This window comes from Simochromis diagramma, unplaced genomic scaffold, assembly GCF_900408965.1.
Source record: "Simochromis diagramma unplaced genomic scaffold, fSimDia1.1 OVJJ01000107.1, whole genome shotgun sequence".
Taxonomy (NCBI): Eukaryota; Metazoa; Chordata; class Actinopteri; order Cichliformes; family Cichlidae; genus Simochromis; species Simochromis diagramma.
In genome coordinates, this window is record NW_024387209.1 from 8,838,219 (window position 1) to 8,866,010 (window position 27,792).

At 45.5% G+C, this 27,792-nt stretch overlaps 1 protein-coding gene across 2 annotated transcripts in view; it reads left to right on the plus strand.

Moving 5' to 3' along the window:
• nbeal1 (neurobeachin-like 1) overlaps positions 1–27,792 on the plus strand; it is a 63,256-nt gene that overhangs the window by 26,257 nt on the left and 9,207 nt on the right. For both annotated transcript variants that reach the window (XM_040051818.1, XM_040051819.1), the window contains 27 exons: positions 2,533–2,616; positions 3,016–3,114; positions 3,253–3,824; positions 4,250–4,382; positions 4,654–4,773; positions 4,951–5,260; positions 5,377–5,462; positions 5,613–5,702; positions 8,348–8,525; positions 8,624–8,757; positions 10,028–10,187; positions 17,102–17,204; positions 17,281–17,440; positions 18,646–18,804; positions 19,313–19,472; positions 19,821–19,909; positions 21,635–22,237; positions 24,111–24,286; positions 24,378–24,666; positions 24,744–25,052; positions 25,139–25,288; positions 25,395–25,552; positions 25,770–25,894; positions 26,835–26,961; positions 27,067–27,215; positions 27,314–27,447; positions 27,537–27,638. In XM_040051818.1, coding sequence (XP_039907752.1) covers positions 2,533–2,616; positions 3,016–3,114; positions 3,253–3,824; positions 4,250–4,382; positions 4,654–4,773; positions 4,951–5,260; positions 5,377–5,462; positions 5,613–5,702; positions 8,348–8,525; positions 8,624–8,757; positions 10,028–10,187; positions 17,102–17,204; positions 17,281–17,440; positions 18,646–18,804; positions 19,313–19,472; positions 19,821–19,909; positions 21,635–22,237; positions 24,111–24,286; positions 24,378–24,666; positions 24,744–25,052; positions 25,139–25,288; positions 25,395–25,552; positions 25,770–25,894; positions 26,835–26,961; positions 27,067–27,215; positions 27,314–27,447; positions 27,537–27,638 — 4,959 coding nt within the window. The remainder of the gene's footprint in view (positions 1–2,532; positions 2,617–3,015; positions 3,115–3,252; positions 3,825–4,249; positions 4,383–4,653; positions 4,774–4,950; positions 5,261–5,376; positions 5,463–5,612; positions 5,703–8,347; positions 8,526–8,623; positions 8,758–10,027; positions 10,188–17,101; positions 17,205–17,280; positions 17,441–18,645; positions 18,805–19,312; positions 19,473–19,820; positions 19,910–21,634; positions 22,238–24,110; positions 24,287–24,377; positions 24,667–24,743; positions 25,053–25,138; positions 25,289–25,394; positions 25,553–25,769; positions 25,895–26,834; positions 26,962–27,066; positions 27,216–27,313; positions 27,448–27,536; positions 27,639–27,792) is intronic.

The window sequence follows — 27,792 nt, forward strand, 5'->3', positions numbered from 1 at the left end:
GCCATAAAGTCTTTGCCAAATCAAACATGCAGATCATCAGGAATGAGATTTCCATACCAGACTGGTCATGGTCTGGGATAACGACGCCGGTCTTGTTGCCAATAAAGTGCCATTGGAAACTTTGCTGTTGTTGGCTGAAGCCAACATGACAGAGGAAAGAGGACAAGGAGACTTTGTGGTGCAAAGTTTAAGAAAGGTAGATGTTAGCACAGAAAAAGTGGGATAGTAAGGTAAATGTATAGTAAGGGAGATGAAGTAAGTAGTACTGAGGCGGGATACTTAGGAAGGAGAAAAAGACTTGTATCAATTGGCTGGGCAGAGATTGAACTAGAAAGGATGTGCAGCAGGTTAGGGTGATTTAAGATAGAGATGGAGAGTGTGTTGAGAAGATGGAAGGAGTACTTTAACAGGCAGATGAATAAAGAAAATGAGAATGAGGAGGACTGATGGAGGTAAGTTAGTGAATCAGAAGGTACAGAGGATTGGCAAGGAGGAAGTGAGGACAGCTGTGACAAGGATGAAGCTGGTCCAGATGACATACCTGTGGAGGTATAGAGATGTCCAGGAGACTTCATTCAGACAAGATTTGAGGAATGGAGAAAACGTGTACCGGCAGCAGTTTTTAAGAACAAGGGTGATGACGGGTGATGTAGTAACCACAGAGGGATAAAGCTGATAAGTCAAACAATGGGAAACAGTTGTTGAAATTAGGTTAAGAGCAGAGGTGACGATCAGCAAGCAGCAGTGTGGCTTCATGCCGAGAGAGCACTACATATACAGTGTTTTAGAGGGTTGATACAGGAAGTCAACCCTCTTGTGGATCTAGAGAAAAGATATTATTTGGTGCCAGAGTATGATGAGAGGATGCTGGGGACAGTGTGAGATGGAGGCAGATGATTCACTGTGGCGAACCCTAAAGGGAGCAACCAAAAGATGATTAACAGAGAATCCTCTTGCTGTCAGGGTGCTGATCATTCTTTGTGACTGCAAATGCAGCTAATGCATCATCAGGCGATAGCTCATAGATTCAGAAAATGCATTCCCACCTTCGCTCTGCACAGGGACTGTTCACCAGCAAACCAGATCCTGCTCAAATGTGATTGGTCAATAGAACTAAACCCACAAGCAGACTACAAACCCAAATCAAAATGTGTCTGGTACCTAAAATCTTTTCTCTTGCCTACAGAATCTTTTTACACAGATATAAAGGTACATTCCCATTGATCATTCCCATAATTAATTTGAAAGGTTCATAAATGTTAGGCTAGATCAGGATCCGTAACTTGTAAAGTGCCGATGATGCACCAAAAAGATGTCTCGCCAAACAATAAAGGAAAACAGCTTCCAGCATGAACAGAAAATGACATGTAGCAGCAGGTAAGTTAACCTATCTCACATACAGAGATGAAAGATTTGGTCTACTTTAGTGAGTCAAGAAATACCAGCTGAACAGTGAAAAGTAAAACTTCACTAAGTTCACTAAGTTTTAATATTTCCTGGTCCTTCTTTTACTTCAGCTGTCAGTCAGCGCTCTTCACACAGAATGGAAAGGGGGAAAAAGCAGACGTTCGCTCAATTTAGATTTAAATTTACAAATGTAAATGCGATGAAGTGGGGAGACAAAAACTGATGTTTTAAAACTTCAACTGAGCTAAGGTGATAAACAACCACTCAACAATGTGATTTTTGTGGCCTTGCTGTGGAGTGACTTCGATGCCTCATGTGTTAAAGCAATTTCCTAACTCCCCTGAGCACCTCTTCACTCCTATTCCCACCTTCTCACGCATTGTCCTGGTTTTCTTTGGTATACTAAGGGCTCCACTGGAATGCTATCACAATGGCCTGGTGTGTGTTCTCACAGAGTTCAGTGGTTTGAGGTAATCTGGACTCTGTGACGATGATCTAAGTGTTTTGTTTTTGCCACAGTCCCTCTCCAGCTGCTCCGAGACTGTGCAGAGCATTCTCATGTCAATCAAATAATGGGTTTAGTGACCCAGAATGTGTCGGGCATGAGCAGGACAAAGCTGGATGGAGATGGATCTGTGTTAAATGTGTCATGGTTTGGCTTGTGTTTTCTGGGTTGCATGCTTTGTTTTAAATGTGTGTGCCACTGTGGAAAGAAAAACAGTGAGGTACTTCTTTGTGGTTGACTGTCTGTGTGGAAGTGGGTGTTTCTTTTTGTTTTAAACTAAACCTTGATGTCCCGATGCTATTAAAAGGATTGCTTTTTACCTGGAGCAGAAGAACAAGTCTTACCTTCACTATAACATCTGCAGTACAAGCCTTGATGCCAGCTCCTACTGCAGGGTTCTAACCATCATCAGTGATTTTTACTCACTTTTTACACAAACAAAATGAATCAGACTCCAAGGCATCAACTAAAGTTTACTTATCTTTTTTTATAGTGATGCATGTTGTTTTTAGGCCCTGAAAGAAGTTGGTCTTCAGTGTTGCAATAATCTGTCAGTACCAACTTTTCCTACTAAAATAACTTTTTAGCAACAGGGGACAGACTAGTTTTTTTTCTTTCAGGTGTTTCAAGGGCGGTTGGACTCCCTTGCCGTAGCAACCATCAAAGCCCTAACAACAGTGATGCACAAATCGCCAGCTGCAAAGGTAAAACTATTGGTAGTCTGTTACTTTTAATTTTGCAATTTTATATTTTTAGAGATTGCTAGTGACTGTGGGCTAAAAGAGCTTAAATAGCACACCTTGTATATGAGAGCCTGCTTCACAACCATTTGGCTATCAGCGGAGTCAGCAGGGTTTGACTTGGTGGCCTCCTAAAATATCCTGGGAAGACTGAGTGACTGGAGACACTTATATCTTTGTCGGTGTGCTGTTCTATGCCACACAAATGATAGAACAATTGATATTGTTTCATTAAAGAGACTTTCATTTAATGCTAAGTGAATAAAACTTGTAACGTCCTGAAACGTTTCTGAAATATTACAAAGACGTTTAGTTGGAGTCAAATTGTTACAAAATTCCTTGTGGCTCTCTTGATTTGTACAGGAGGTTTTTAAGGAGAGGATCGGGTACAATCACTTGTACGAAGTACTTATCTCCCTCGGGCAGCCATCTCGACACCTCCTCAAAGAGCTGATGAATATGGTGAGACAAACACTGAAGACTTTTATTGTCTGACTTTCAAATTTCTATAGTTGTCTGAATAATCCAAAGTGTTTAATGGCTGTATTTCCTAAATCGTTAATGGTTGGTGACTAGAGTTCTGTGTGTGTGTGTATCCAGGCAGTGGAGGGTGAGCACACCTCAGTGGGCCTCCTGGGCATCAGTAATGTGGAGCCATTGCTGCTGCTGGTCCAGTGGCTCCCAGAGCTGGACTCCTCAGAACTGCAGCTCTTCACAGCCGATTGGCTCCGCCGCCTTAGTTGCCTCAACCGCCAGACCCGTGCTACCTGTGTCAACGCAGCCATGGTCATGCGCGCACTAGCTGCCCTGGAGCGCCACGAGCGACTACACAGAGCTTGTGCTGAAAGCCTTTTGGGGCTAGTGGGCTCACTTGGGTGCCAGTCTTTGAGTGCCAGGGAACTGTTGGAGTTCTTGCGTCTCCTTCGGCTTCCAGAGTCCAGCCAAGCACATCCATACGTAGGTCCTGCTCTGAAAGCCCTCCTCGCCATGGTGCGCAAGCAAGGTTTGGAAAGTGCCATGCAGTACTTTGACCTGTCGCCCAGCATGGCTGGCATCGTAGTTCCAACAGTGCACCGCTGGCCAGGGTCTGCCTTTAGCTTCCTCGCCTGGTTGTCACTGGACCAGGACCAGCTGGGCCCATCCAGCAAAGACAAGAGAAAACAGCTGTACAGGTCAGAAGAAAAGACATAAATATAGGCAGGAATAACTGGCAACACATTTCATATTTAAATCAGTGTTGAAGGATGTTTATAATCTTAAATTTTACATATAATGTTAACCTTTGTAAACCAAAGGCTTTTGACAATGGTAGGCAGTAATCTGGTAAAAACCTATCTGTTATTCTATAATTAGCACTCAATCTTTCAAAGCATATTGGATTATTCTGCATTAAATAGTTAAAATAAACAAATCTGCATTGAGAAGGGAAACGCTGTTTTTACCAGGAAAAAAGGGAATTCAGTCCCTTCATACCCCAAGTAGTCCGTGGTTGGATTTATTTGGCCCCTCAGTGTAACCTATAGCAACAATTTCAGTAAAAAGCTGTGCATGTTAAACACTCAAAATATTTCAAATATTTTTCTTTGATTCTCTACAGCTTTTTTACTCCAGGAGGAACGGGTTTTGAGGCCTTTATTAGCTCAGCAGGTGTGCTGGTTGTTGCCGTATGCACAAAGAAGGAGTATGTCACAGTCATGCTGCCTGATTACTGCTTCTGTGACTCTCTCTGGGTGAGTCAGATTTAATGATGTCATTTCTTTGCTGAAAGGGTAGTACCACTGAAAAATGCGTCTCCAGAGCACATGAATACATCAGTATTTATCAGAGATGAATCAGAAAGATGTGTAACACCCTTGACTGTTCCTTGAGTTAATAAATCCAGCTACACAAAGATTATATGTGTAGAGTATTTATTTAGATGAATACTTCATTTGGACCTCTTGTGGAGTTGTCGTTTAGGAAGTTGACGCCTAACGGAGGTGTTTGAATTTCTGTCCACAGCACAGCATCGGTGTGGTGCATGTGCCTGGAAAGAGGCCATTTGGACAGAGTCTAGTCTACATTTATGTGGACGGACAGCAGAAACTTTCTGCCCCCCTCAAGTACCCGACCATGACAGAGGTGAGACCTGAACCTCCATTATTATTATTTTTATTATTATTATTATTATTATTATTATTATTATGAACCAATCAGCTTATCTGTCCCAACACCTAAATTTTACAGTTTCTAAAATATTTTTGCTGTCTTATATTCTTTCTTTGTTTCTCACATTCTTCTGCTTTACTCTTCCTGCAGCCGTTCACCTCCTGTTGCATCGGCTCAGCAGGCCAGCGCACCACCACTCCTCCACCCTCCCAGATCCCAGACCCTCCCTTCTCCTCGGCCACCACCCCTACCACTCGCTCGTCACTGGGCGGCATCCTGTCCCCTCACACCTGGGGAGGCCTCCTGGGAGGGAAGCCTGAGTCTGTGACTAAGCTAATCTCAGCGGGCACTCAGGATAGTGAGTGGGGAAGCCCCACGTCCCTGCAGGGCCAGCTAGGAAGTGTCATGGTGTTTCATGAACCACTGCAGCAGAACCACATAAAAGCCATCTGTAGTGCTGGTAAGTGATGCGAAATTATGGAAGAGGTGCAAAATTAAAAATAAATGTAAAGAAAAAAGAATTGAACAAGAATGTGGTTTGAATCAGTTTTATAACTTAAGGTTTTTTCTGCACAGGTCCAAACTGCATCTCTCCATTTAAAGCCCAAGAATCAGAGCTTGTGGACCTTTCAGCCAAATTGTTGCTGCACTACTCACCCAAGGTGCTTACTGTGATTACTGTCTCAGCCACGCCTTCTTAGAATCAGCTGTGTGTAGCAGCAGATGGGATTCTCCGGGGTTACATCACTTCCTTTTGTTTGTGTTTAGCTGAAACTTTACCTGCTAACTAAACAAAGTCCTTTTGTTAACAGGCCTGCAGAAACCCCATCTGCCTGGACCTGTCTCCAAACATGCTCCACGGACGTCTGACAGGGAACAAAGTCGTTAACTGGGATATCAAGGTGGGCGGAAACTGCAACTCGTGCTGTCATGAAAAAGTTTTATGGCCAGTGGAGTATTTGTGCTTGTACTGCATGGATGTAATATACACACTGTTTTAATATGAACTGAAGGTCCTTCTAGAAGCACATCTTCCCTCTCAGCAGCTATTTTTAGAATGAAATCAAGGCCATTGATGCTTAAAGTTCATTTAAAAAAAAAAAGAAAAAAAGAAGAAGAATTGAATCAATGTAAAATGTGGCTTGGTCTTTAAAGTGCTGTGACTGGTTGGTGAAACTACAGGGAGTGCAGAATTATTAGGCAAGTTGTATTTTTGAGGAATAATGTTATTATTGAACAACAACCATGTTCTCAATGAACCCAAAAAACTCATTAATATCAAAGCTGAATATTTTTGGAAGTAGTTTTTAGTTTGTTTTTAGTTTCAGCTATTTTAGGGGGATATCTGTGTGTGCAGGTGACTATTACTGTGCATAATTATTAGGCAACTTAACAAAAAACAAATATATACCCATTTCAATTATTTATTTTTACCAGTGAAACCAATATAACATCTGCACATTCACAAATATACATTTCTGACATTCAAAAACAAAACAAAAACAAATCAGCGACCAATATAGCCACCTTTCTTTGCAAGGACACTCAAAAGCCTGCCATCCATGGATTCTATCAGTGTTTTGATCTGTTCACCATCAACATTGCGTGCAGCAGCAACCACAGCCTCCCAGACACTGTTCAGAGAGGTGTACTGTTTTCCCTCCTTGTAAATCTCACATTTGATGATGGACCACAGGTTCTCAATGGGGTCCAGATCAGGTGAACAAGGAGGCCATGTCATTAGTTTTCTTCTTTTATACCCTTTCTTGCCAGCCACGCTGTGGAGTACTTGGACGCGTGTGATGGAGCATTGTCCTGCATGAAAATCATGTTTTTCTTGAAGGATGCAGACTTCTTCCTGTACCACTGCTTGAAGAAGGTGTCTTCCAGAAACTGGCAGTAGGACTGGGAGTTGAGCTTTACTCCATCCTCAACCCGAAAAGGCCCCACAAGCTCATCTTTGATGATACCAGCCCAAACCAGTACTCCACGTCCACCTTGCTGGCATCTGAGTCGGACTGGAGCTCTCTGCCCTTTACCAATCCAGCCACGGGCCCATCCATCTGGCCCATCAAGACTCACTCTCATTTCATCAGTCCATAAAACCTTAGAAAAACCAGTCTTGAGATATTTCTTGGCCCAGTCTTGACGTTTCAGCTTGTGTGTCTTGTTCAGTGGTGGTCGTCTTTCAGCCTTTCTTACCTTGGCCATGTCTCTGAGTATTGCACACCTTGTGCTTTTGGGCACTCCAGTGATGTTGCAGCTCTGAAATATGGCCAAACTGGTGGCAAGTGGCATCTTGGCAGCTGCACGCTTGACTTTTCTCAGTTCATGGGCAGTTATTTTGCGCCTTGGTTTTTCCACACGCTTCTTGCGACCCTGTTGACTATTTTGAATGAAACGCTTGATTGTTCGATGATCACGCTTCAGAAGCTTTGCAATTTTGAGACTGCTGCATCCCTCTGCAAGATATCTCACTATTTTTGACTTTTCTGAGCCTGTCAAGTCCTTCTTTTGACCCATTTTGCCAAAGGAAAGGACGTTGCCTAATAATTATGCACACCTGATATAGGGTGTTGATGTCATTAGACCACACCCCTTCTCATTACAGAGATGCACATCACCTAATATGCTTAATTGGTAGTAGGCTTTCGAGCCTATACAGCTTGGAGTAAGACAACATGCATGAAGAGGATGATGTGGACAAAATACTCATTTGCCTAATAATTCTGCACTCCCTGTAGAAGAGTTCTACCTAAATGCCACTGTGTTTGATGTGCTGCCTGTGGGAGGGTAACTTTGGACAGTGCCTGAAATGATTCTCCTTACACGTTCTGGAGTTTGTGTGAAAACTGGTCAAATCATATAGAATGTTTGGTAAGTTTGTCCCAAAATAATGTTTTAAAAGCTTTTGTCCACAGACTTTCCTGAGGAAATTATGACTTTGGCTCAGTCCACAATGCTGACATCAGTCTCTGACATATCCCAACAGAGCACTTGAATAAATGTAACCATCCAAATCTGTGCTCTAGAGCAGCGGTCCCCAACCTTTTTTGCGCCATGGACCGGTTTATGCCCGACAATATTTTCACGGACCGGCCTTTAAGGTGTCGCGGATAAATACAACAAAATAAAACTAGTACCAGTACCGAAAAAAAGAAGATTTATTCATAACACACGTGAAAAGACCCAGGAAAAGCGAGTTAACGATAAAAACGATAACAAAATAACGCTGAAAACTGATAAAAACCCTGAAAACCATACATTTCACACCTGCGCCTCAACTCTCGCGGCCGGTACCAAACGACTCACGGACCGGTACCGGTCCGAGGCCCGGGGGTTGGGGACCGCTGTTCTAGAGAACAAAAAAAGCTTTTGGGTATGAAAAGTAAAGTGCCTTAAATCTGTAGTTTTTATATTGACCACTAGGGGGAAGGCAGGGGTTGGACAACTGCCATCTTTAGTGGTGCTGAATTTTCAGCTTTCTTTTTCAATTCTGAGCACCACACGTCCCCCTACTAAGCTCTATAATATTGATCTTTGGCAGGACATGATCAACTGTGTGGGTGGCCTGCCAATTCTCTTCCCAATCCTGGAGCAGTTGGCTTTCGTGACTCCTGATCAGCAGATGAATGATCCCACAGCTGGATCTGATTTCATCACCCCAGATGTGACCACACCAGCCGATGGCGATTGGGTTATTCTCCCATCTAACAGGTCTTCAGGTCTGTTCTGATACAACTGTCAAATCCTTGTCATGAAACAAACAATTGTGTTAATGGGCAGAATAAGGAAATAAACTGAGATACATTTTCTACCTCAGAGGCCCGCCTGGAGAAGAATCTGGTAGCCACATTCCTGTTAGTGCTGAAGCATTTTCTGCAGAGACACCCAATCAACCAGGAGAATCTGCTGTACTTACATGGCGTTGGGACACTGGGAGCCCTGCTACAGAAGGTCTTGGTTTAAGCATGATTTTGCATATGGCTAATTTGGGTGGATACATATTTACAATTAAATATAAAACCAAGTTCATTCTGCAAATTGTGACTTTCTTTATTTACAGTTTTGTTTTGTTTTTTCTACACTTGGCTCTGTGTGATGTCAGAGAGAGGATATGCCTAATATGGTCATCTCAGGCATGCATGTCTGTCAGTGAGCACAGAAGCTCCACCCACCTGCAGTTTAAGCGTCCTGTTTATGAGGGGCAGCCAATCAGGTGGGCTGGACCAAGGTCCAGATAAATAAGAAATATTTAGAATCTCTTGTCCAAGAAAACATCCAAAGATTAAAAAAACAAAACAAAAAAAAACAAAAAAAACACATGGAGCTTGAAATGAGCAGAACAGCCTCCCTTTAAAGAATGTCAAATTTTCTGATTTTGGTGAAAGTAAATGCATTTCATCTTATGTTAGGTTTGAGCATATCCTGTCAGCATTCCCTTTAGTATAGAGGGATGTTTTAATAGTATTTTTGGTGCAAAGCATCCATTAGATTTTATTTCAGGCAGTACATTAATTAAACTAGGCTGTGCCCAGTGACCATGAGCCTCTTTTGTTTTTCATCCTATTCAGTATGGATTAGTTTGATTCTAAGAGCTTACAGCTGAGGAATTCAGACTGTCTGGCTGACATCATTTGATTTCTGATACAAAGGACCACGTATTCTTTATAATTATTTCACCTCCGATCCTTTTTGTCCCTGTCTGTCGCTTCGTCTGTGTTTGTTCCTTGTCTGTGTTTTTGTCCTTTTGTTTGCCCCTTCGTGTGCTGGTTCTTTAATCTTCAGCTTTCCAATCCAAACCCTCCTTTTCCTCCTCAGTCTTTTGTCATGTGCAAGTCCCTCTCTATTTATTTACTTAGCGAGGAGACTGAGTCAGCATTTACACCAATGGAAAATAAAAGCCTCCACAGAGACCGAGATAAAATGAAAGTGTCTTAGATGTGGTAACAGTTGCTCTAGGCGATATAACCACACCCTTTAAATGGTATCCGAATAATCCACTAATATGCTTACTTCTTCCCTTATCTGTTTATGGGTATTGAGTTATGGGTGTCACATGGCTTTATAGTGACCTGATAACAAGCTTCTCTTTGTTTCTTAAAAGGTGCATTTTCATATCATACGTGTAGTCAACTGTACTGTGTTTCCTCTGCGTGTCATCATTTTTCATGGGTGTCTGAACATGTTTGTGTTTGAGTTAATAGTTATGTTTGTGTGTGTTTAGCTGCCAGCTGGGCATGTTGGCGTCAGCGTGCTGGTTGCTGTGCAGCTCCTGATAGAACAAGTGACATATGAGAAGAATCAAGCTCTGCTGCAGCAGCTTCACACTCATCTGCTGTTCAATTTCAACATCTGGAACAAAGGGGACTTCCCGCTACGCATAGGTTAGATCTATACGTTTGTATTTGTGTGCCTTTGATAATTGTTTCAATACACGTGATTTTACAGTTTCTCATCTACACAACAAGGTATTTAATACCAGGGTCACAAATGCAGCTACTGTACATTTGATTCATGCGCTGTTCATGTCCTGTAACTCTGAGCCAGACCAAGGAAGCAGAGCCAAGCTCAGCTAACAATCCAGGCACATGAGCTGATCTAGGTGCACATTAGCTGATTGTTCAGCTATTGCTTGTCATATTCTTCCTATTTAAGGAACTTTAACTTTAACTTCCATGCAGTTCTTTTTCTAACTTCGCTCGGTGTTTCACTATGGGAATCGCCTCGGCGTGACCAACTACGGAAGCTCCAATGACACCACGTCTGTCTATGACAGACCTGTCGAGCCGTGCTCAGGGCTCCGCCCCCTCGTACTAACACAGCCGACCAGCTCCTCCTAACTCATTCTCGCTTTCTTCCCGTGAGAAACTACTTTGAGCTCCCTCAGCGCATCCAGGCTAACTTGATTAGCTGCTTAACAGTTCTCAGGCGTCCCGTGTAGGAGTACGTCGCCGAACGCAGTTTTTCCGGTTCCAGTTTGGATCGTGCTGAGTAAGTCCTTCGAAAGAAGTGTACTTAGAGTTGCACTGTGGAACAGCAACCGCGTCAGGCGAGCTGTCCCAGCGGTTCCTGGTTTTAGTTAGCGAGGTAGCCGACGTTGTGTGACTCGGGCTAACGCGTTACGGCGAGCTGTTCGTTCAGTGTCCGGCTAGCATTAACTTGTTAGCAGGCCACGAACCACATTAGCGTCTCACTAGCATTAGCTTGTTGGTCGACCTAGGGTTCGGTTAGCATTAAGTTGCTAACGATATTGGCTAGCGGAGTGCAGCTAACGTGTCACGACGAGTTGACTCCCGCCGCGACTAGATCGGATTTAACACCCGCTGCTAGTCCTAGCTACTTACGGGCTAACGTGTCGAGACGAGCCTGGTGTAGCCTAGTCTCACCCCTTTCCGCTAACCATGTCTACGGCTCCTACTCCCGCCAAAAGGTCGGAGCCGAAGGCTAAAGAGGCTGCATCCCGCCCGTGCCCCGCATCATGCGGTGCCACCATCTCGGGCAGGGACCCTCATCCAATGTGCATCGTCTGTATGGGTGCCAAGCATGCTCAGGCTTCACTGGCGGACCCTCAGGGATGCCCACACTGTGCTTTGATGCCAGAGAAAGTCCTGGAAAGGAGGCTGAGAGTAGCAGTAACGAACAGTCAGGACCCCTGCCTGTCGGCTGCTACTGCTACGAGCGATATCCGTCATCCGCGAGCCTCCACAAGCTGGGCGGACATGATGGAAGAAGAGTCCCCGCTCATGCCCCCATCGTTCGAGGACCTCCTCGATCAAAACGTGGGCGAGCCGGGTGGCGAGGACGCGGAGGGCGATGCCGACTCCGACCTCCTCGACCTGGAGGACATGGATGAGGAACAGGAGGATGACTCTGCCTTTCCTCCCCAGCAGTCCAGGCCACCGAGTGGGGCTGAAGTTGCACCCCTGGTGGACAGCAATTTGTACGAGGTCTGCAAACGGGCTGCTGCCAAGCTAGGCATCCCATGGCCAGCCGCCCAGGATGCCGAAGGGGCAGAACGCGACCTGTATGACGGCAAGAGGCTCCCACCAGCCTTGCCGCCATCAAAGCAGCTTCTGCCAGCAGTCCCAGCCTGCATGAAAGAAATGAGTCGCTATTGGTCAAGCCCTTTTAAAAGCAAGCTTCCGACCAAGGGCTGCTCTAAGCTTGAGATCCAGGGGATGGGTGAACTGGGGCTGACTGAACCCCCAGCAGTGGAGCCTTCAGTGGCGTATCACCTTCACCCTAACCGCAGGGCAATCACAGCTTCTTCTAGCATTTCTTTGCCCAACAAGATAGATTGCCTCACGGCATCTATTTATCAAAGGACGTACAAATATGCTGCACAGTCAGTATGCTCGCTTAATGCAGTCACACTGCTATCAGCATATCAGGCAGAAATTCTGGAAGACATGGGCCGTCAGCTTGACTCGGGTTCCCCGAACCCAGCCCTCTGGGATGAAATCTGCGTGGTTAATGATCTCATTCTTCGCTCCTCCAGGGGAGCAGTCCAAGGGTGTGGTCGCGTTATGGGCCTTGCAGTCTCGGGTGAGAGAGCCTTGTGGCTAAACCTGTCAGGCCTGGGTGATGCTCAGAAGGCTGAGGTCATGGATGCAGCCTATGAGCCAACCAAGGGTCTCTTTGGCCCAGCCCTGGAGAGAATGAGAGAAACAAGCACCCGCAGAAAGCAGGAGGGTGAAGCATTCAATCTCTGCTTACCCAGAAAACCTAACTCTCAGCCCCAGCAGGTGCCAAGAGCTGGCTTTGCAGCAACAGCAGCAGCTGTGAGAGGGAGACAGAGTGGGGTCAGAATGCAGAGAGGAGCAGGAGGCCAGCAGGGTGCCCACCAGGCCAAGGTAGAGAACCGAAGACCTTGGGGCAAGCATTCCTTTGCAGCAGTTGCTGCAAAGAACAAGCCGTCACACCCCGGAGAGGGGAAAAAGAAGCGGTCAGCCTAGCACACCTGCAGCATTCTGTGTCACCCCTCTTTTCTTCCCCAAAGAGAAGGAAGGTGTTAGAAGGGGTAACCAAATCACTCCAAAGTTCAGGGTCTCCGGAAGTTTCCAGTTCACCAGGAGCACCCTCTCAGTCTCCTCCTCCAGTTCAGGGAGGACAGACTTGTGGACAAATGGCGCAGTGTCACCAAACACTTCTAAGCACTCTGTCTGTGTCACCAAGCACTGCCCAGAGTCATCAGACACTTCACTGTGGTTTGGGGGTAACAAAAGAAATAAAACGTGCATTTCTGCAGCCAGGCAGTTTGCCAAGGGCAGAATGTCCCCCCAGTTTCAAAATAAAAACAAAAGAAAATCACTGCAATTTGTCTTTGTTCCCAGCGGGGGGAGCTCACGCTCTTCCCGAGAGGGGGAGCCCCAACTCCTTCCGGGAGACAGGGGTGACGTCACGCTACCGCTTCTTCAGAGGCCCGCTCGCAGCGCGGCTGGAGCGGTGGCGCGCATGCGCAGTTCATCCCTGGGTCTTGTCAACCATTTCCCATGGTTACAGACTACAGTTTGCGGCAAAACCACCGAGATTCGGCGGAGTGTTAGCTTCTGTGGCCAGTCGCGATTCAGCGAATGTGCTGGAGGAGGAAATATCCTCCCTGTTACACAAACAGGCGATCGGAGCGGTTCCGAGCGAAGAAGCTCAGCAGGGCTTTTACTCCCGCTATTTCCTCATCCCGAAAAAGGACGGAACGTCGCTCCGTCCTATTCTGGATCTGCGTGTGTTAAACAAGCACTTGAGAAAGTACACGTTCAGAATGCTCACACACAAGACGCTTTGTCGCTCAATTCACACAGGCGATTGGTTTGTTACAATCGACCTATCAGACGCATATTTTCACATCGCCATTTATCCTCCACACAGGAAATATCTCAGGTTCGCTTGTCAGAGCGTAGCGTACGAGTTTCAAACTATCCCATTCGGGCTATCCTTAGCTCCGAGGGTGTTCAGCAAATGTGTGGAGGCAGCGCTGTCTCCGTTAAGGAACAGCGGCATCAGAATATTTTCTTACATAGACGATTATCTAATATGCTCACGATCGCGAGAGCAGGCGATCAAAGACTCCGAGGTGGTGGTGAATCACCTCACGGAGCTTGGGTTCACTATCAACCTGGAAAAGAGCCACTTGGAACCCGCACAGTCTACAGAGTATCTGGGGCTCAGAATAGACTCCATCTCTTATCGTATCGCACTTTCAGAGCGGAGGATCGCATCCTTCACTCACTGTCTTTCCCGTTTTCAGCTGGGGAAAGTCGTGCGGTTCCCACTCTGTCTCCGCCTCCTCGGCCTCATGGCCTCGGTGATATCGGTGGTACACTTGGGGCTGCTTATGATGAGAGATTTTCAGCGGTGGGTCGCTTCTCTGCAGCTGTGCCCTCGCCGGCATCTCAGTCGTGGTGTAAAAATAACGCAGCCGTGTATCGCGGCTCTCCGGCCCTGGAGGAGCCCGACAGCTCTCGCGGCGGGGGTACCGCTCGGGGCAGTATCATCCAGGGTGACGCTGACCACAGATGCATCCCTGTCAGGTTGGGGTGCAACTATGATGGGCAGAGCAGTGAATGGCGTTTGGTCACAGAGACTCACTCTGAATCACATAAATGTGCTGGAGCTCCGCGCGGTGCTCCTAGCCTTACGGCATTTTCTGCCGTATCTCCGGGGTCAACATGTTTTAGTGAAAACAGACAACTCCACTGTAGTTGCTTATATCAACCGCCAGGGCGGCACCCGTTCCCGGCAGCTACACAGGTTAGCCAGGGAAATAATTATGTGGAGCAGCACTCGGCTCCTCTCCCTTCGGGTAACTCACGTGCCAGGAATTCTGAACAGGGGGGCGGACCTCCTGTCCAGAGGAAATCCACTGTTCGGAGAATGGAGGCTTCACCCACAGGTGGTGGAGCAGATTTGGCAGAGATACGGCCGGGCTGCCGTAGATCTCTTCGCCTCGCGAGAAAACACACAGTGCCCCCTGTTTTTCTCCCTGTCAGACGCACACGCGCCACTGGGCGTGGATGCGCTGGCCCATCCTTGGCCAAAAACTCTGCTGTATGCTTTCCCTCCCCTCAGCCTGATCTCCCCAACACTGATCAGAGTGAGGGATCAGGGGCTGTCTCTGATTTTAATAGCTCCACGGTGGCCATCCAAACACTGGATAGCAGAAATCATCCAGCTTCTGGTGGACGAGCCATGGCCACTCCCCATCCGCAGGGACCTTCTGTCTCAGGCGCGGGGGGAGATATACCATCCCCATCCAGACCAGGTTGCTCTCTGGGCCTGGCCCGTGAAAGGTGGAATTTGAAGGCAGCAGGCATGCCTCCGAAGGTTATTGAAACCATTCAGAATGCCAGAGCCTCCTCCACCCGTTCCATTTACAGCAGTAAATGGCGTGTTTTTGAAGAGTGGTGCCATGAAAAGCAGATTATCCCTTTTCAGTGTTCAGTGGTGGAGCTGTTGTGTTTTCTTCAAGACTTGCTGGACAAAAGGAAAGCTTTTTCCACTATAAAGGTCTATTTAGCAGCTATTTCAGCCTGCCACGTGGGGTTTGGTGATAAACCTGCTGGGCAGCACCCCCTTGTAGGTCGCTTCATGAGAGGGGCGCGTCGAACGCTCCCAGTTTCTAGACCACTGGTCCCTTTATGGGATCTGTCAGTCGTTTTAGACGCCCTCTCCCACCACCCCTTTGAGCCTATTGGGGCAGTGGGGTTGAAGTTTCTCTCTCTTAAAACCACTCTGCTGTTGGCTCTAACCACAGCCAAGCGAGTTAGTGAATTACAGGCTCTGTCTATTCACCCCTCTTGTCTACAGTTGGCCCCGGGACTCACTAAAGCACTCCTGAGGCCTAACCCAGCCTTTGTCCCTAAAGTGTTGGAAACATCATACAGGTGCTCTACAGTAGAGCTCCTAGCTTTTCACCCCCCTCCATTCTCTTCCGAGAGGGAGCAGAGGCTGAACACTTTGTGCCCTGTCCGGGCCTTGGGGACTTATGTTGACAGAACAGCTGGATTCAGGAAGTCGGATCAGCTGTTTGTTTCCTGGGCCTCCCCTCACAAGGGCAGGCCCGTATCACGCCAGAGACTAGCTCATTGGATTGTAGAGGCCTTAGCTCTGGCTTATAGCTGTAAGGGCTTGCAGGCCCCCCCGGGACTCCGAGCACACTCCACTAGGGGTGTGGCCACATCCTGGGCGTTGTTCAGAGGTGTATCAGTCCAGGATATTTGTGCGGCAGCAAGCTGGGCTACGCCGCACACGTTTGTCCGGTTTTATCGGCTGGATGTTGCACAGTCATCCCTGGCTCAGATGGTGCTGGATTCTGGTGCCTCAGGTTCGACCTGAGATCCTGGAGTAGCACTGGAGAGTAGCTTCGGGAGCTGGCGCAATCCGGGAGTGGGCCATATCTCCCATAGTGAAACACCGAGCGAAGTTAGAAAAAGAACGTTGGGTTACTTAACGTAATCCCTGGTTCTTTGATAACAGAGTGAGGTGTTTCACCAACACTTCCCTCCTTGCTTAGGCACGGAAAGAAATCTGCTTGGAATGAGTTAGGAGGAGCTGGTCGGCTGTGTTAGTACGAGGGGGCGGAGCCCTGAGCACGGCTCGACAGGTCTGTCATAGACAGACGTGGTGTCATTGGAGCTTCCGTAGTTGGTCACGCCGAGGCGATTCCCATAGTGAAACACCTCACTCTGTTATCAAAGAACCAGGGATTACGTTAAGTAACCCAACGTTTCTGCTGCCTCTGCAAGCTACTTTGCAACACACCTCAACCCTAGACTTTCCATTTCATACCATTTCTGGCTTAATCAATACATTTTTCCATGCACAGACTTTACTTGTATTGGCAGACACAAATATATATATATTTTTTTCTTTGCTTCATTATTGTCAGGTAGCCTTACTGCTGCTGTCTGCCTTTTGGCTTTCCATATTTGCATCGGGAACACAAGCTTCACACTTTATCTTCAGTAGTTTAGCCTTCATTGGTCTGGCTGTTTTGACTAAAGAAGCTCTGACAGAATTGTCAGTCATATTCCTTTCAGATTAGAGTTGAAATTGTAAAGTGTATGTTTGTTTATTTTTGTTTGGTTGTTTTTTGTCTTCTGCAGAACTCATATTTTGAATCTCATAAAATGTTTGAGATTTGATACTCATAGCAACAGATGATATCAGCAGTGTCCAGTGAAATAAGATCTTATGTGAAAGTTAAACACTGATGAAAATGCATTAAAGATGTAAAACAGCGGGTCTTCAGAGTTTATGCTCCTTAATGAGACAGATCTTGTGCTCTTTATTTGTAATGCAGGTCATATCCAGTACATGTCCACTGTCATCAAAGACAACAGGAAGCAGTTCCGGAAGAAATATGGAGTTCAGTTTCTGGTGGACACCATACGCCTCTATTATGGGTAAGACTCCAGTGGGGGGTGGGTGGGGATCTGTTTGCCAGGCTTTGAACTGATTGTCATTTCTTCCATATTTTAGGAAGAACGCTAACAAAGACAGTGACTTGAGCGAGGATGACGTTCGGACCATCCGCGCATCTCTGTGCAGCCTCATCAAGTACTATATTAGTAAGGGCATGTCGCAGGAGGAGATGCAGAGCATTCTGGGATACATCGCTGCCATTGGAGACGAAGATCAGGTTAGATTTAGGATTTTATAGTTGAGGTCCAGTTTTAGCATAAACCTGAGAAACATCAGAGGAAGCAGAGAGGAACTGCTTCCCTGAAATCTCAAAATATTATTATTATTTTTTATTTTATTTTTTTTAAGAAAATTGCTTCTTTTCCTCTGCCTGGTTGTTTTGCTAAATCATTCAGCTTAATAGGATTGTCCTCAGGAAAAACCAATACCCCACCCCACCCCCAAAAATATGGAAACCTCACTGTGGGAGTACTGCATCCACCAAGAACAGAAGGTTAATCCTTTCTCAGCCTTACAGTGAGCCAGTCAGCAGTTTTGTTGGATCATAAAGACTGAAATATATCAGGTCAGCATCTTAAGAAATTTGGAGTAGGTCATGTTATTATTAGCGTCTGCTTGCCAGGTGACCTATAAATTGTGAAACTGGATAATCCCAACAATGTGCCATTTAGAGGATTTCAGTGTGAAATGAGAGGAGCTTCCACTGCAGGATTTGGTGTTTCCCAATGAGACCAAAGTGCAGGGATGCCTGCACAGGAAGCTCTATGTTCGTTTCCCACCTGGCAGCTGTTCTGCCGGCCTCTCTCTTTCTCTCTGCATTATTTTTAAACATTTTCCTCTCAGTCAGCATTACCCATCAGCAGCTGTTAGCTTACACTGACATTAACCGTTTTCCTTTATGACTCTCGGCAGATAACCCGTTCACTGGACTTGTTTACTGTCAACAGTTTGGTGATTTCCATTTACCGTTCTCGTCAAACCTCCTCCTCTCTCCCAATTTTTGAGTCCCACTTCATTTAAGAAAACTTAAAAAGTTGTATGTGGAAGGTTACATCACCTCCTGTGAGCATATGGTCAACATAATCAGATGATCCAGGCATCTGCTCCCTCACTTTCTTATTTATGTCGCACTTAATTAATTTTTTCTGTGAACATTTAGATTTTTTTAAAGAGTATATCTAAAGATAGTCCTCAGTGAAATCAAAACCCAGCTAAAAGCAGGCTTAAAAAGTGTTGTTGGGTATGTACGGTTTGTAGTATAGTTTATAGCAGATAGCTTTGCTACCAATGTGAAACAGCAAAGGTTCACTTAAAGCAGAAATGAAACGTGTCTAAACCAGCAAATGATATGAAAATTGAAAGTATAGTACAAAGTCTTTACTGGAAGATGTGATGGGTGAACTGTGGTCGTTTGTTTTGCAGCTGTGTGCTCTGCTGGAGCTGTTGCTGAGCCTTCTGCAGAGCAGCCCAGCCAAAGACCAGCTCTTCCTGCTTCTCTTTGAGCCCGCGGCGGCCGACTCCTGCTATGCTCTCCTCCTCAATAACAAACACTCAGATCGACTCCGAGAACTTGTCTTTAAGGTAGGTGACAGAAGCCTCATTAAAGCCATCTCAGTGTCTTAGCATAGATCCACTGTCATCAGTGTTGATTGTAACTTAATATAGTTAGGTGTTTCTAAATAGAAATAATGCATCATGGTGATAAGAAAGGCAAACTTTGAAATTTGCTGTTTTATATTAAATAATAAGGTGAGAAATGGATCTTATATATAAAGATAAACTAATATCAGTGTCAGACATCAGCTGATGCAAGCTAGCACTGCCATCAGTGATCTGCCAGGTTTGTGAGGTTTACTTTAGCCTTGGCCTTCCTGATCTGATCCTGTGTTCTGTTTTGTCTTGGAAAACACTCATGCACATTTTTGCATGTACATGCTGTTTGTGCATGTAGCCGCCATGCTTGTTAATGTGACATTCTGAGAATTCACCAGTACTACCGAAGAGGAATATCCTACATCCGTTTCAGCACAGTTACTTTAAAAAATGTTCAGAATCATTGATTTGTGTGATTCTCTTCCGCTTCTTGCAGTTGTTTGAGCGAATGTTGCGCTGCGACCGGGTCTATGAGAAAAATAAGCAGCGACTGCGGCTGAGGGAGGCGGGTTACTCCGGTTTGTCACTGCTCTTCTCTGAACTTCACATCACTCCCACCCTGATCCGCTGTCTCCTTAACCAAGTCCTCCATACAGGTCAGAGCTTGCTTCAGTGCATTTTAAAAATTTGTGCTTTTTTTTTTTCTTCTTTAGTAAGAAAACAAGTACACATATAGGAACATAAAGGATTGGCATAATGCATAACTTGGTTATTCTTTAAAAACAAAAGCACTGTGGATTATACTTCCACGCTGATAACACACTGGTGCTAAAGGCAAAAAGCATTTATATGGAGACAGGTAAAGATTACTTTGGACAGATTGGTGGGGTACAGGCTGTACATTTCGGTCACTGAGGGGAAATAATGCATTAGCACTTCAATGAACCAACCAATACTGAATATACTTGGATCAATGTAAAAGCATATGTGTCTACAATCTGCAGATCAAGTGGTAAACTACAAGGACCTCATGGCTTTGGTCCAGCTCACTCACCGGGCCGGACCCAGCGTGCGACTCATCGTCTGCAAGAGGGTAGGGAACACCTGCACTTAAACCTGCTGCACTCACACCATTCATCATATTTATTAGCAAATTAGCACACAGGAAATGACTCCTGCAATCAATGCACAGTATCTAATCCTTCGCACAATATTTTCTGTTTCCTTTTTCTGTTTCTCTTCATACGTTATGTCCTTTTTATTTCTTGAAGTGATGATAATAATAATGCGTGTCCTCAGTTTAAGCCTAGAAAATTCCAGCACTCACTGCCACTATTTTCGCCGCCTCCACACATTTAGATCAGTGCATTATACTCACATCCATGTGAAAACATCAGCAGCAGAGAGAATACAGTGATGAATGATTTAGTCTAAAATAATTATTGAACATTAGTAGATCAATAACATATGAACAGCTGAGAGTAAACAGTTATAACTTCTTTAGTTGCCCTGCTGTTACAGGCAGTGATAAAACATGGTATGTGATCTCTGTATAGCAACTACACACATTAAACAAATCTCGAGTGTTGCCTTCTTTCATCTGCAAAATCTAAGTGCATGCATTTGTGACTTCCAGCCTGGACTATTGAAACATTTTATTATCAGGTTGTCTTAAGTTCCCTGAAAAGCCTTCAGTGTGCATTTATATGCCACTATTAACTTTTGTCTACTCTCTCTTGTAGTTTTGTGTTTTGTCTCGTTTGTTTCTGGTTCGTGCTCTCTCTTTGCTTCTCTCTTCTCTTTCCCTTAACCCTCTGACCAGTTGCAGAAGATGGCTGCGCCTCCCTGAGTCTGATTCTGCTGGAGGTTTCTTCCTGTTAAAAGGGAGTTCTTCCTCCCCACTGCCACCAAGTGCTTGTATTCTGGGAATCATCTGATCGTTGGGGCGCTCTGTTATACTGTAGGGTCTTTACCTGAAAATTTAAGCGCTTTGAGACAACTCACCTTCTTAACTGACAATACATTAATAAAAACACTGTTATGTCTATATGTTCTGTTCCCTGAAGGAAAGGAACGACATACAATATATATTGTATGCAATATCACGGTCTGTGTGACCTGTGCTGACATATGCATGGGCCTGCCTGCACAGCCTAATATCATGGTTACCCCTAACCATTCACCGAGCCCAAGTGTGCTGCAGGGGAACCTGGTGTTGTCTCTCATTCCTCTCTTTCAGGGAACAGAAGGAAGTTATAGACATAATGCTCTTAGCCTTAACAGTCAGAGTGGCACTGCATTAATCATAGATACCATGGCATGGCCAAAAACTTTACAGTTGTTCAAACTGCGTTCAAACTGGAAAGTGAGTGTGTTTCCAGTCAGAGGAAAGTTCTCTGGAGCACCAAGCAGGAGCGTAACCGTCTAGATGGGCCAAAATGCAGACACCCTTGTCACTTAGGGGAGTTAATTCTGGCTTGACCCCGAGACTGGTTCTGCTCAAGTTTCTTCCTATTCAAAGGGAGTTTTTTCCTTCCCCCTGTTCCCAAGCGCTTGCTCGCTCGCTGCGTTATCCTCCTTTTTTAACTGTGATGGGGTCATAATTCACAAAGGAACATAATTCCTCAATAGCTCTGGACTCTACTGATTGTAATCATAAAGTTGCAGTCAGGTAAGTGTTTAGTGAGGTAATACCAGTGAGGTGATGTTTAAAAGCCTTAATTCAAGTTCTTTCTATCTGTAACTTACAGTTTGCCTTTGAAGATTTTTGTTTTGTTTTTTGTCATCTTCAAAGTTGAATCTACTACCTCCTCTTTAGGTGTACCAGCTGCTTCAGTCCCAACAGGATGCTGCTGCTCAGATCTCAAAGCAGCAGTGTTGGCAGGACACCCTCATGCGGCTGTACCTAAGGGGCGAAGGGTCCTTGGCGCTGCGTAGCTCAGATACTGTCAGCACCTGCAGCCTGGAGCTGAGCCGGACCAGCGGTGGTAGCAACCGTCTGGAGCTGCCGTTGGAGAGGAGGGCACGGGCAGGCAGCGCCGGGCGCTTGGACCGGGTGGAGGATGACCGGATCAGCATAAGTGATACCCGCTCTGTGGACAGCCTGGAGAATGGCGACGTCATCTCGCTGTTGGATACGCCGTCTTCCTCTGCCTCCACTGAGCCGCAGCCCCACGTCAAGCCCTGGGTGGTGGGAAAATCAGGGGGCTTGATGCTGGATTTGTCCCATCTGCAGGCATATGAGGGTGGAGAGAGCGGCAGCCAGACACCTGGGAGCATGCCCAGCACACCCTCACCACTGGAAACCTCGAAGCCTTTCCCAGGGAACTCCGGGGATCGAGACGCAACTTCCTCCCTCACTGAAGACAGCTTCTTGTTTAGTGACAACATCTCGCTGGGGGAGTCTTTCAACAATGTTGAGGTGATCCTTCGAATCTTCTACACAGCTTTGCACTTGATTTAAATTGAACATGTTATGCTTTTGCTTATTTTTCAAATAAAAAAAAAAAAACAAGCCCCAGAAAAAAATCAATAAGGAATATTAAACTGGGGATCCTGTTAAGCTGCTATATCAGAGCCCAGGAATAAAAAAAATAGTTATTTTCAACAAGTCCTCAATTAGTCCATCTTTCACTATTTATTGATATTCCTACAGTCTCTGCATTCAGCATCAAGCCTATTGGCCTCTATTACATAAGAGACTTTTTAACTGGCTCAGAGATGTTGTGTTTTAATTTTAAGGCTCCAAAATATTAAGCAAACATTACTCAATCAGGAGAAGATGGTTCCCTTTTTAGGGGCTAATGTTCAGCGGCTTTAGTGACTATTAACCTGTGTGTGTGTGTGTGTGTGTGTGTGTGTGTGTGTGTGTGTGTGTGTCTTCATTGTAAAGAGCTAATGGTCAGCCTGAGTAACAGTTTTAATATGCCCAGATTTAATTTGTTGTTATGTCTATTCTGTCTTTTTTTAAAAGTGTTGGCTTGGCTTTAGAATTCATTCAAATATTGAGGTACGGGAAGAGAAGATGTTAAATCGGGGGTCTTGCCACAAAGTCTGGTCCAGTACATTTTGTTTGTTGCATTTTCTTCATTCTGGTGAAGAAAACACAAAAATCACAAATGCGCACATTTTTGGGGGGACATGTCCCCTGTATCCCTTTTTAAATCTACATCTTTGTACAGAGTGACAGCACAAACTGTGGCTGCTTGCATCTCCTCCTAAAACTCTCTAAAACAGAATTAAAGAACTGGAGTCACGGTGCAGGAAGCGTCTGTTCCTGCAGAGGAATAGTAATGACGTAAATGCCAACAGATGGTCTCTAAGGTAAACATGCAGTAGTGATGTCAGTCAGTGGAATCTGAGTGCAAACTGTAAATGAAAACCTTCCATCAGTCATGGATCTGATTATTCGATTGAATCCAATTATCACTTGCAAGTTTTCAAAACAACTGATCTCAACCTGCAGTCCGATGGTATATGGTAGTCAGTATTCTGATGTTAATGCTAGTAAACAGCGTGAGCTTCCGACTCACTGAGGGAAATGTCACTGTCACCTCAGGGTGCCCACCGCTGACTTTTATCTAATAAGCTTTTTTTCCATCACTTCAGTGTCTCACTGCAGGGAAGAGCAGAGAGAGACAACCTGTCTCTTCCCACGGCAGGATGCTGTCAGTTAGAACCTCTAATTTGACATTTTCAAAGTGGTTTATGGAAAAGGAGTCGCTGCTTAATCTTAAGCCTGTTTCACAAACCGCTACTCAGTTTACCCAGAATTCATTGCCCAGTAGTCCTTACATATAATTAATGGCTGAAATACTTTATATATCTATGTGAAGTCCAGTCTATTCTGAACAGCATAAAATTTGGAAACTATCTAATTAATCTGCCATCAAAGGAGGGTCATAGTGAAGCTGTAGGAAGGTTGGAGAAAAGCTTGAAAACATTAAATGGTAAAATAAAAAGTACTCTTTTACGTACAAAGCACAACGTTAAGGCTGCTTAATTCCTGTTCACATTATGTTCTGTTACACTCTCCTTTAGATGAATAAAAGGCACTTTATTTAATAATCTAATCTACTGTAATTTTGTGTTCTTAATACATTTTGCTGAAGGCGAATTCTGGAAGCTTATGTGGGGATATTCATCTTTAAAGACATTTAGCGTGTCAGTAAACTACACATATATCTCTGGCTCATGTTGTGATTGTCATTTCCGCTGTGGCCTTTAGTAAACCTGTGTTTGACCCTACTGATCTAATGACAGCTCTCTTTCTTTGGTCTAATGTCGCCCCCTAGCGTGCAGAAGAGGAGCTGTGCAGCATGTTGCTGGAGATCATCCTGTGTGTGATGTGGCGAGGCATCGAGGGCTCCGATGATTCAGCGTGGCTGGAGCGTGGTCAGGTCTTCTCTGCTCTCACCAAATTGGGAACTGCCAATGAGCTGCTCCTTCCTGTTGACCAAATCAAGCTCAGGTCAGCCTTCTATTTGAGTTTTAACAGTGCTGGGCAAAGTCGAAGCTTAAAAAGTGTTGAATGATCTCCGTGCGCTCTCTTTCTCCTCTAGTCTGATGGAGCGTATGTTGGAGTGGGCGGTGAGCGACAACCGAGAGGCTTCAGCTGCTATGCTACCGCAGCACACAGAGAATGCAGTTCGCCTGCTTCACATGGTGCAAGACTTCCTGCAGGCAGAGGGTCTCATCAACCCAGCACTGTGGACAGAGAAGGTGCTGGAAGAGGCGGTGACGTTGATGGACAGCCTCATGGTGTGGTACTCCTCTGGCTCCCAGTGGTTCCAGCTCTCCCAGGTTGGACTGAGACTGCTCCTGGGCTTCATGGCTCAGGAAGACCCAGAGGTGAACCTTTTTTGTTCAGTGCTCCATCGTCATACTGCATCGCATGCACACACGGTAATAAATAACCTTTGTCCCAGGTGTGTGCCATGGCCACTGCCAAGCTTAACGGCATCCTGCAGACCAAGGAGATTTCCAGCCAGGACGAGGCATGCTACCTGCTAGGGAAGGTGGAGGGAATTCTGCGGCGCTCCATCCAGGAGCAGACCGAGGAGATGTACTCTTTCCTGGTTCCACTGCTGCGAACGCTGCTCTCCAAAGTCCACCGCCTCCTCTACATGGAGCTGCACCTGCCTCAGCTGCCTGACACCAACGGGAGCCCCTCCTTCTTCGACGACTTCAAGCTTTACTGCAACTCACCCGAATGGCGTGTCTACCTCGATAAATATGTAGGAGATTAGAATATAGTGCTGCTGTTGCTTCAGGACAAAAATGAAAGAGTTACTCATTTTGCCCGTCTTTTGTCTGTCTTCAGATTATTCCATACATGAAGCAGTATGAAATCGAGATGTTCAGTCAGGGCCACGAGACCATGGCTCTGTACTGGAAAGAGTGCTACGAGGCCTTCATGGTCAGCCTGCATAAGAGAGAGCGGGAGAGAGGAGAGAGCAAGATCCGCTTCCAGGTTAGCTGGCATGTTCGTGAATTGGTGATGACTTCAGAGAGCTCCTCTTTGTAAAAAAAAAAAAAAAAAAAAAAAAAGAATAAATCAAAATTCTGCTGTCTCTCAGGAGCAATTTGTGGAGCCTTTCTCACGCCGTGGCCGCCAGGAGAACCTCCGCTACAACAGCATGTTGAAGCAGCAGCACAGCCAGAATAACGCCACCCTGAGGCAGTGGAAGGCAGCGCGGCGGGGTCTGGTGTGTGAGAGAGGGCCCTGGGCTGACAGGTACTAATTTCAACTCTTGTTCTTCCATAGTAAGGTTCCTGTTGCTGTAAAACAAATGCTCTCAATATGAGCTTCAGGCTCAGAAAGATGAAATGGAAAGAATGACACTGGTATGAAGGTGGAAAATATAAGTGCATAAATAGAATAGAATTAGATTGGTTTAAGTTTAAGTGTGATTTGGAGGTATTTAAAGTCTCCTATGTAACATTTTTAACAGGCACCAGGATGAGATGCACTGGAGGGTATCGAGTGCTGAAAACTACTCCCGCATGAGACTGAAGCTGGTCCGTAACTACAACTTTGATGCTCACAGAGAGGCCAGTGCTCTGAGAGACAACCTGGGTGAGATAGCATTTCTTTTTCTCTCTGAAATATCTCTCTCTGTTTAGACGAGCTCCTGCCACTTGAGTCGTCTCTGTAGAGAAATGTAGGCTTGAATATTTTTGACTTTAGAGTCTCTGTTTGGCAGCAGGCGCTGCTTTAACAGAGGCATCAGTGGGTGGATGTAACGATAGGGGAAGTGTGTGTGTGTGTGTGTGTGTGTACAGTATATCATGAGCACACTCATCCAACCTACTTGCGATAAACAGATTAACAGAAACAGATATGAGAAACAAGTCAGAGTCCTTCTAGAAGCAGGTCTCTTATGCAGCCATCTTTTAAATCCATGTGTTTTAAAGCTATTTTGAACCTTAGCTTTGTCCCAGTGTAGTGCATGAATACATGCTTGCATAGGATTAACAGCTCAGTCTCACCAGAGCAACACAGCTGCAGCTTTGCTGTGCACATACATCAGCGTCAGAGGTTTGCTTCTCAGCTGTTTTTGGGGACACGAGCAGGGCAGCAGATTCCTATTCAGCCTCCTCTGGGCCCATGTTGTCATCTTAAACAGTGTCTCTGAATAATGTCAGATATCATCTTGGTCTTTGTCTGCCTTTGAGTAGTTCCTCTTCAGAGATGATGGATTAGTTTAAGCACCACGTGTTTTGACAGATTTGTGGAACTAAGAGTAAAAAACACTGATGTTGTTATTCTAGGGCTTAATCTTATAATAAATCCTTCCAATTTGCATTTTTGCCCAGACAAAGTATATGAACGGTTATATGGGAACCCCAAAAACAAATTGCGTACATAAACCTGTAGAGCTGAGCTAACCCAGTATGGTTTTGTCATTTGATGGCCCTTGACAGGAGAGCACAGAAGCTGATTTTTAGCAGTGCTGCGTAATATTAATTTGCCGCCTCAGTTTTTAATTTCCACCCGTCTCACTTGCTTTACTCAGGTGTCCATCAGCAGCGTTTAAACCCAGAGTCTCTGCTGCTGGAGGCTGTGAAGCAAGTCAAAGTTAGCGACCTGGAAGATGACATCCTGGAGCTGCCAGAGGACGACCCTGTTGCTGCCAACAACCAGTCAGTCACCAAATAATGACTGTCGATCAACAGAACATATTCACGTGTAGATGTGCTGAGTTATTGAAAGGCTTTCTAAGCAACATCCCACTCTGGTTCCTGCAGGGTTGAAGCAGATGAGGCGGGCCAGAAGGAGAAGCTGGTGTTGTGGGAGGATTGTGAGCTGGTGACGATAGTGGACGTGGTTCCCGGCCGCCTGGAACTCACCACACAGCACATCTACTTCTATGATAGCAGCCAGGAGAAGGAGGAAGGTGAGGAAGCACACAGAGAGAGAGAGAGAGGTGGAGGCCAAAAAGAGAGAAAGACAGAACAGACTTAATGCTCGATGTGTCATTTTTCCCCCCCAAAGGAGTGGGTCATGACTTCAAATGGCCTCTGTCGCAAATCCGAGAGGTCCACCTTAGACGTTATAACCTGCGGCGCTCAGCTCTGGAAATCTTCCTAATTGACCAAACCAACTATTTCCTCAACTTTAAAAAAGAGGTGCTGGCACACAAGTGTTATTTTCTATGAGCAACAAGTAAATTAGTGAAAGAAAAAAGTAGGATACTAACACCGTGTTTTTATTACAGGCCAGAAACAAAGTCTACAGCCGCATGTTACTGCTGCGATCCCTCAACCTATATGAAACCCGCTCTCCTCAGGAGCTCCTCAAAGCCTCCGGACTCACACAGGTCAGGACTCAGTAACAGTATCAGCCTTCTTACACAAACTCTGCAGCTTCTAAAAGACCAAAGCCCAACAGTGTCTTTTACCACTGAGGAAAAAATCATTGAAATATTAAGCTCTGTCTGCAGAGAACAAGGGGTTCTTGGGCAACATTGAGTA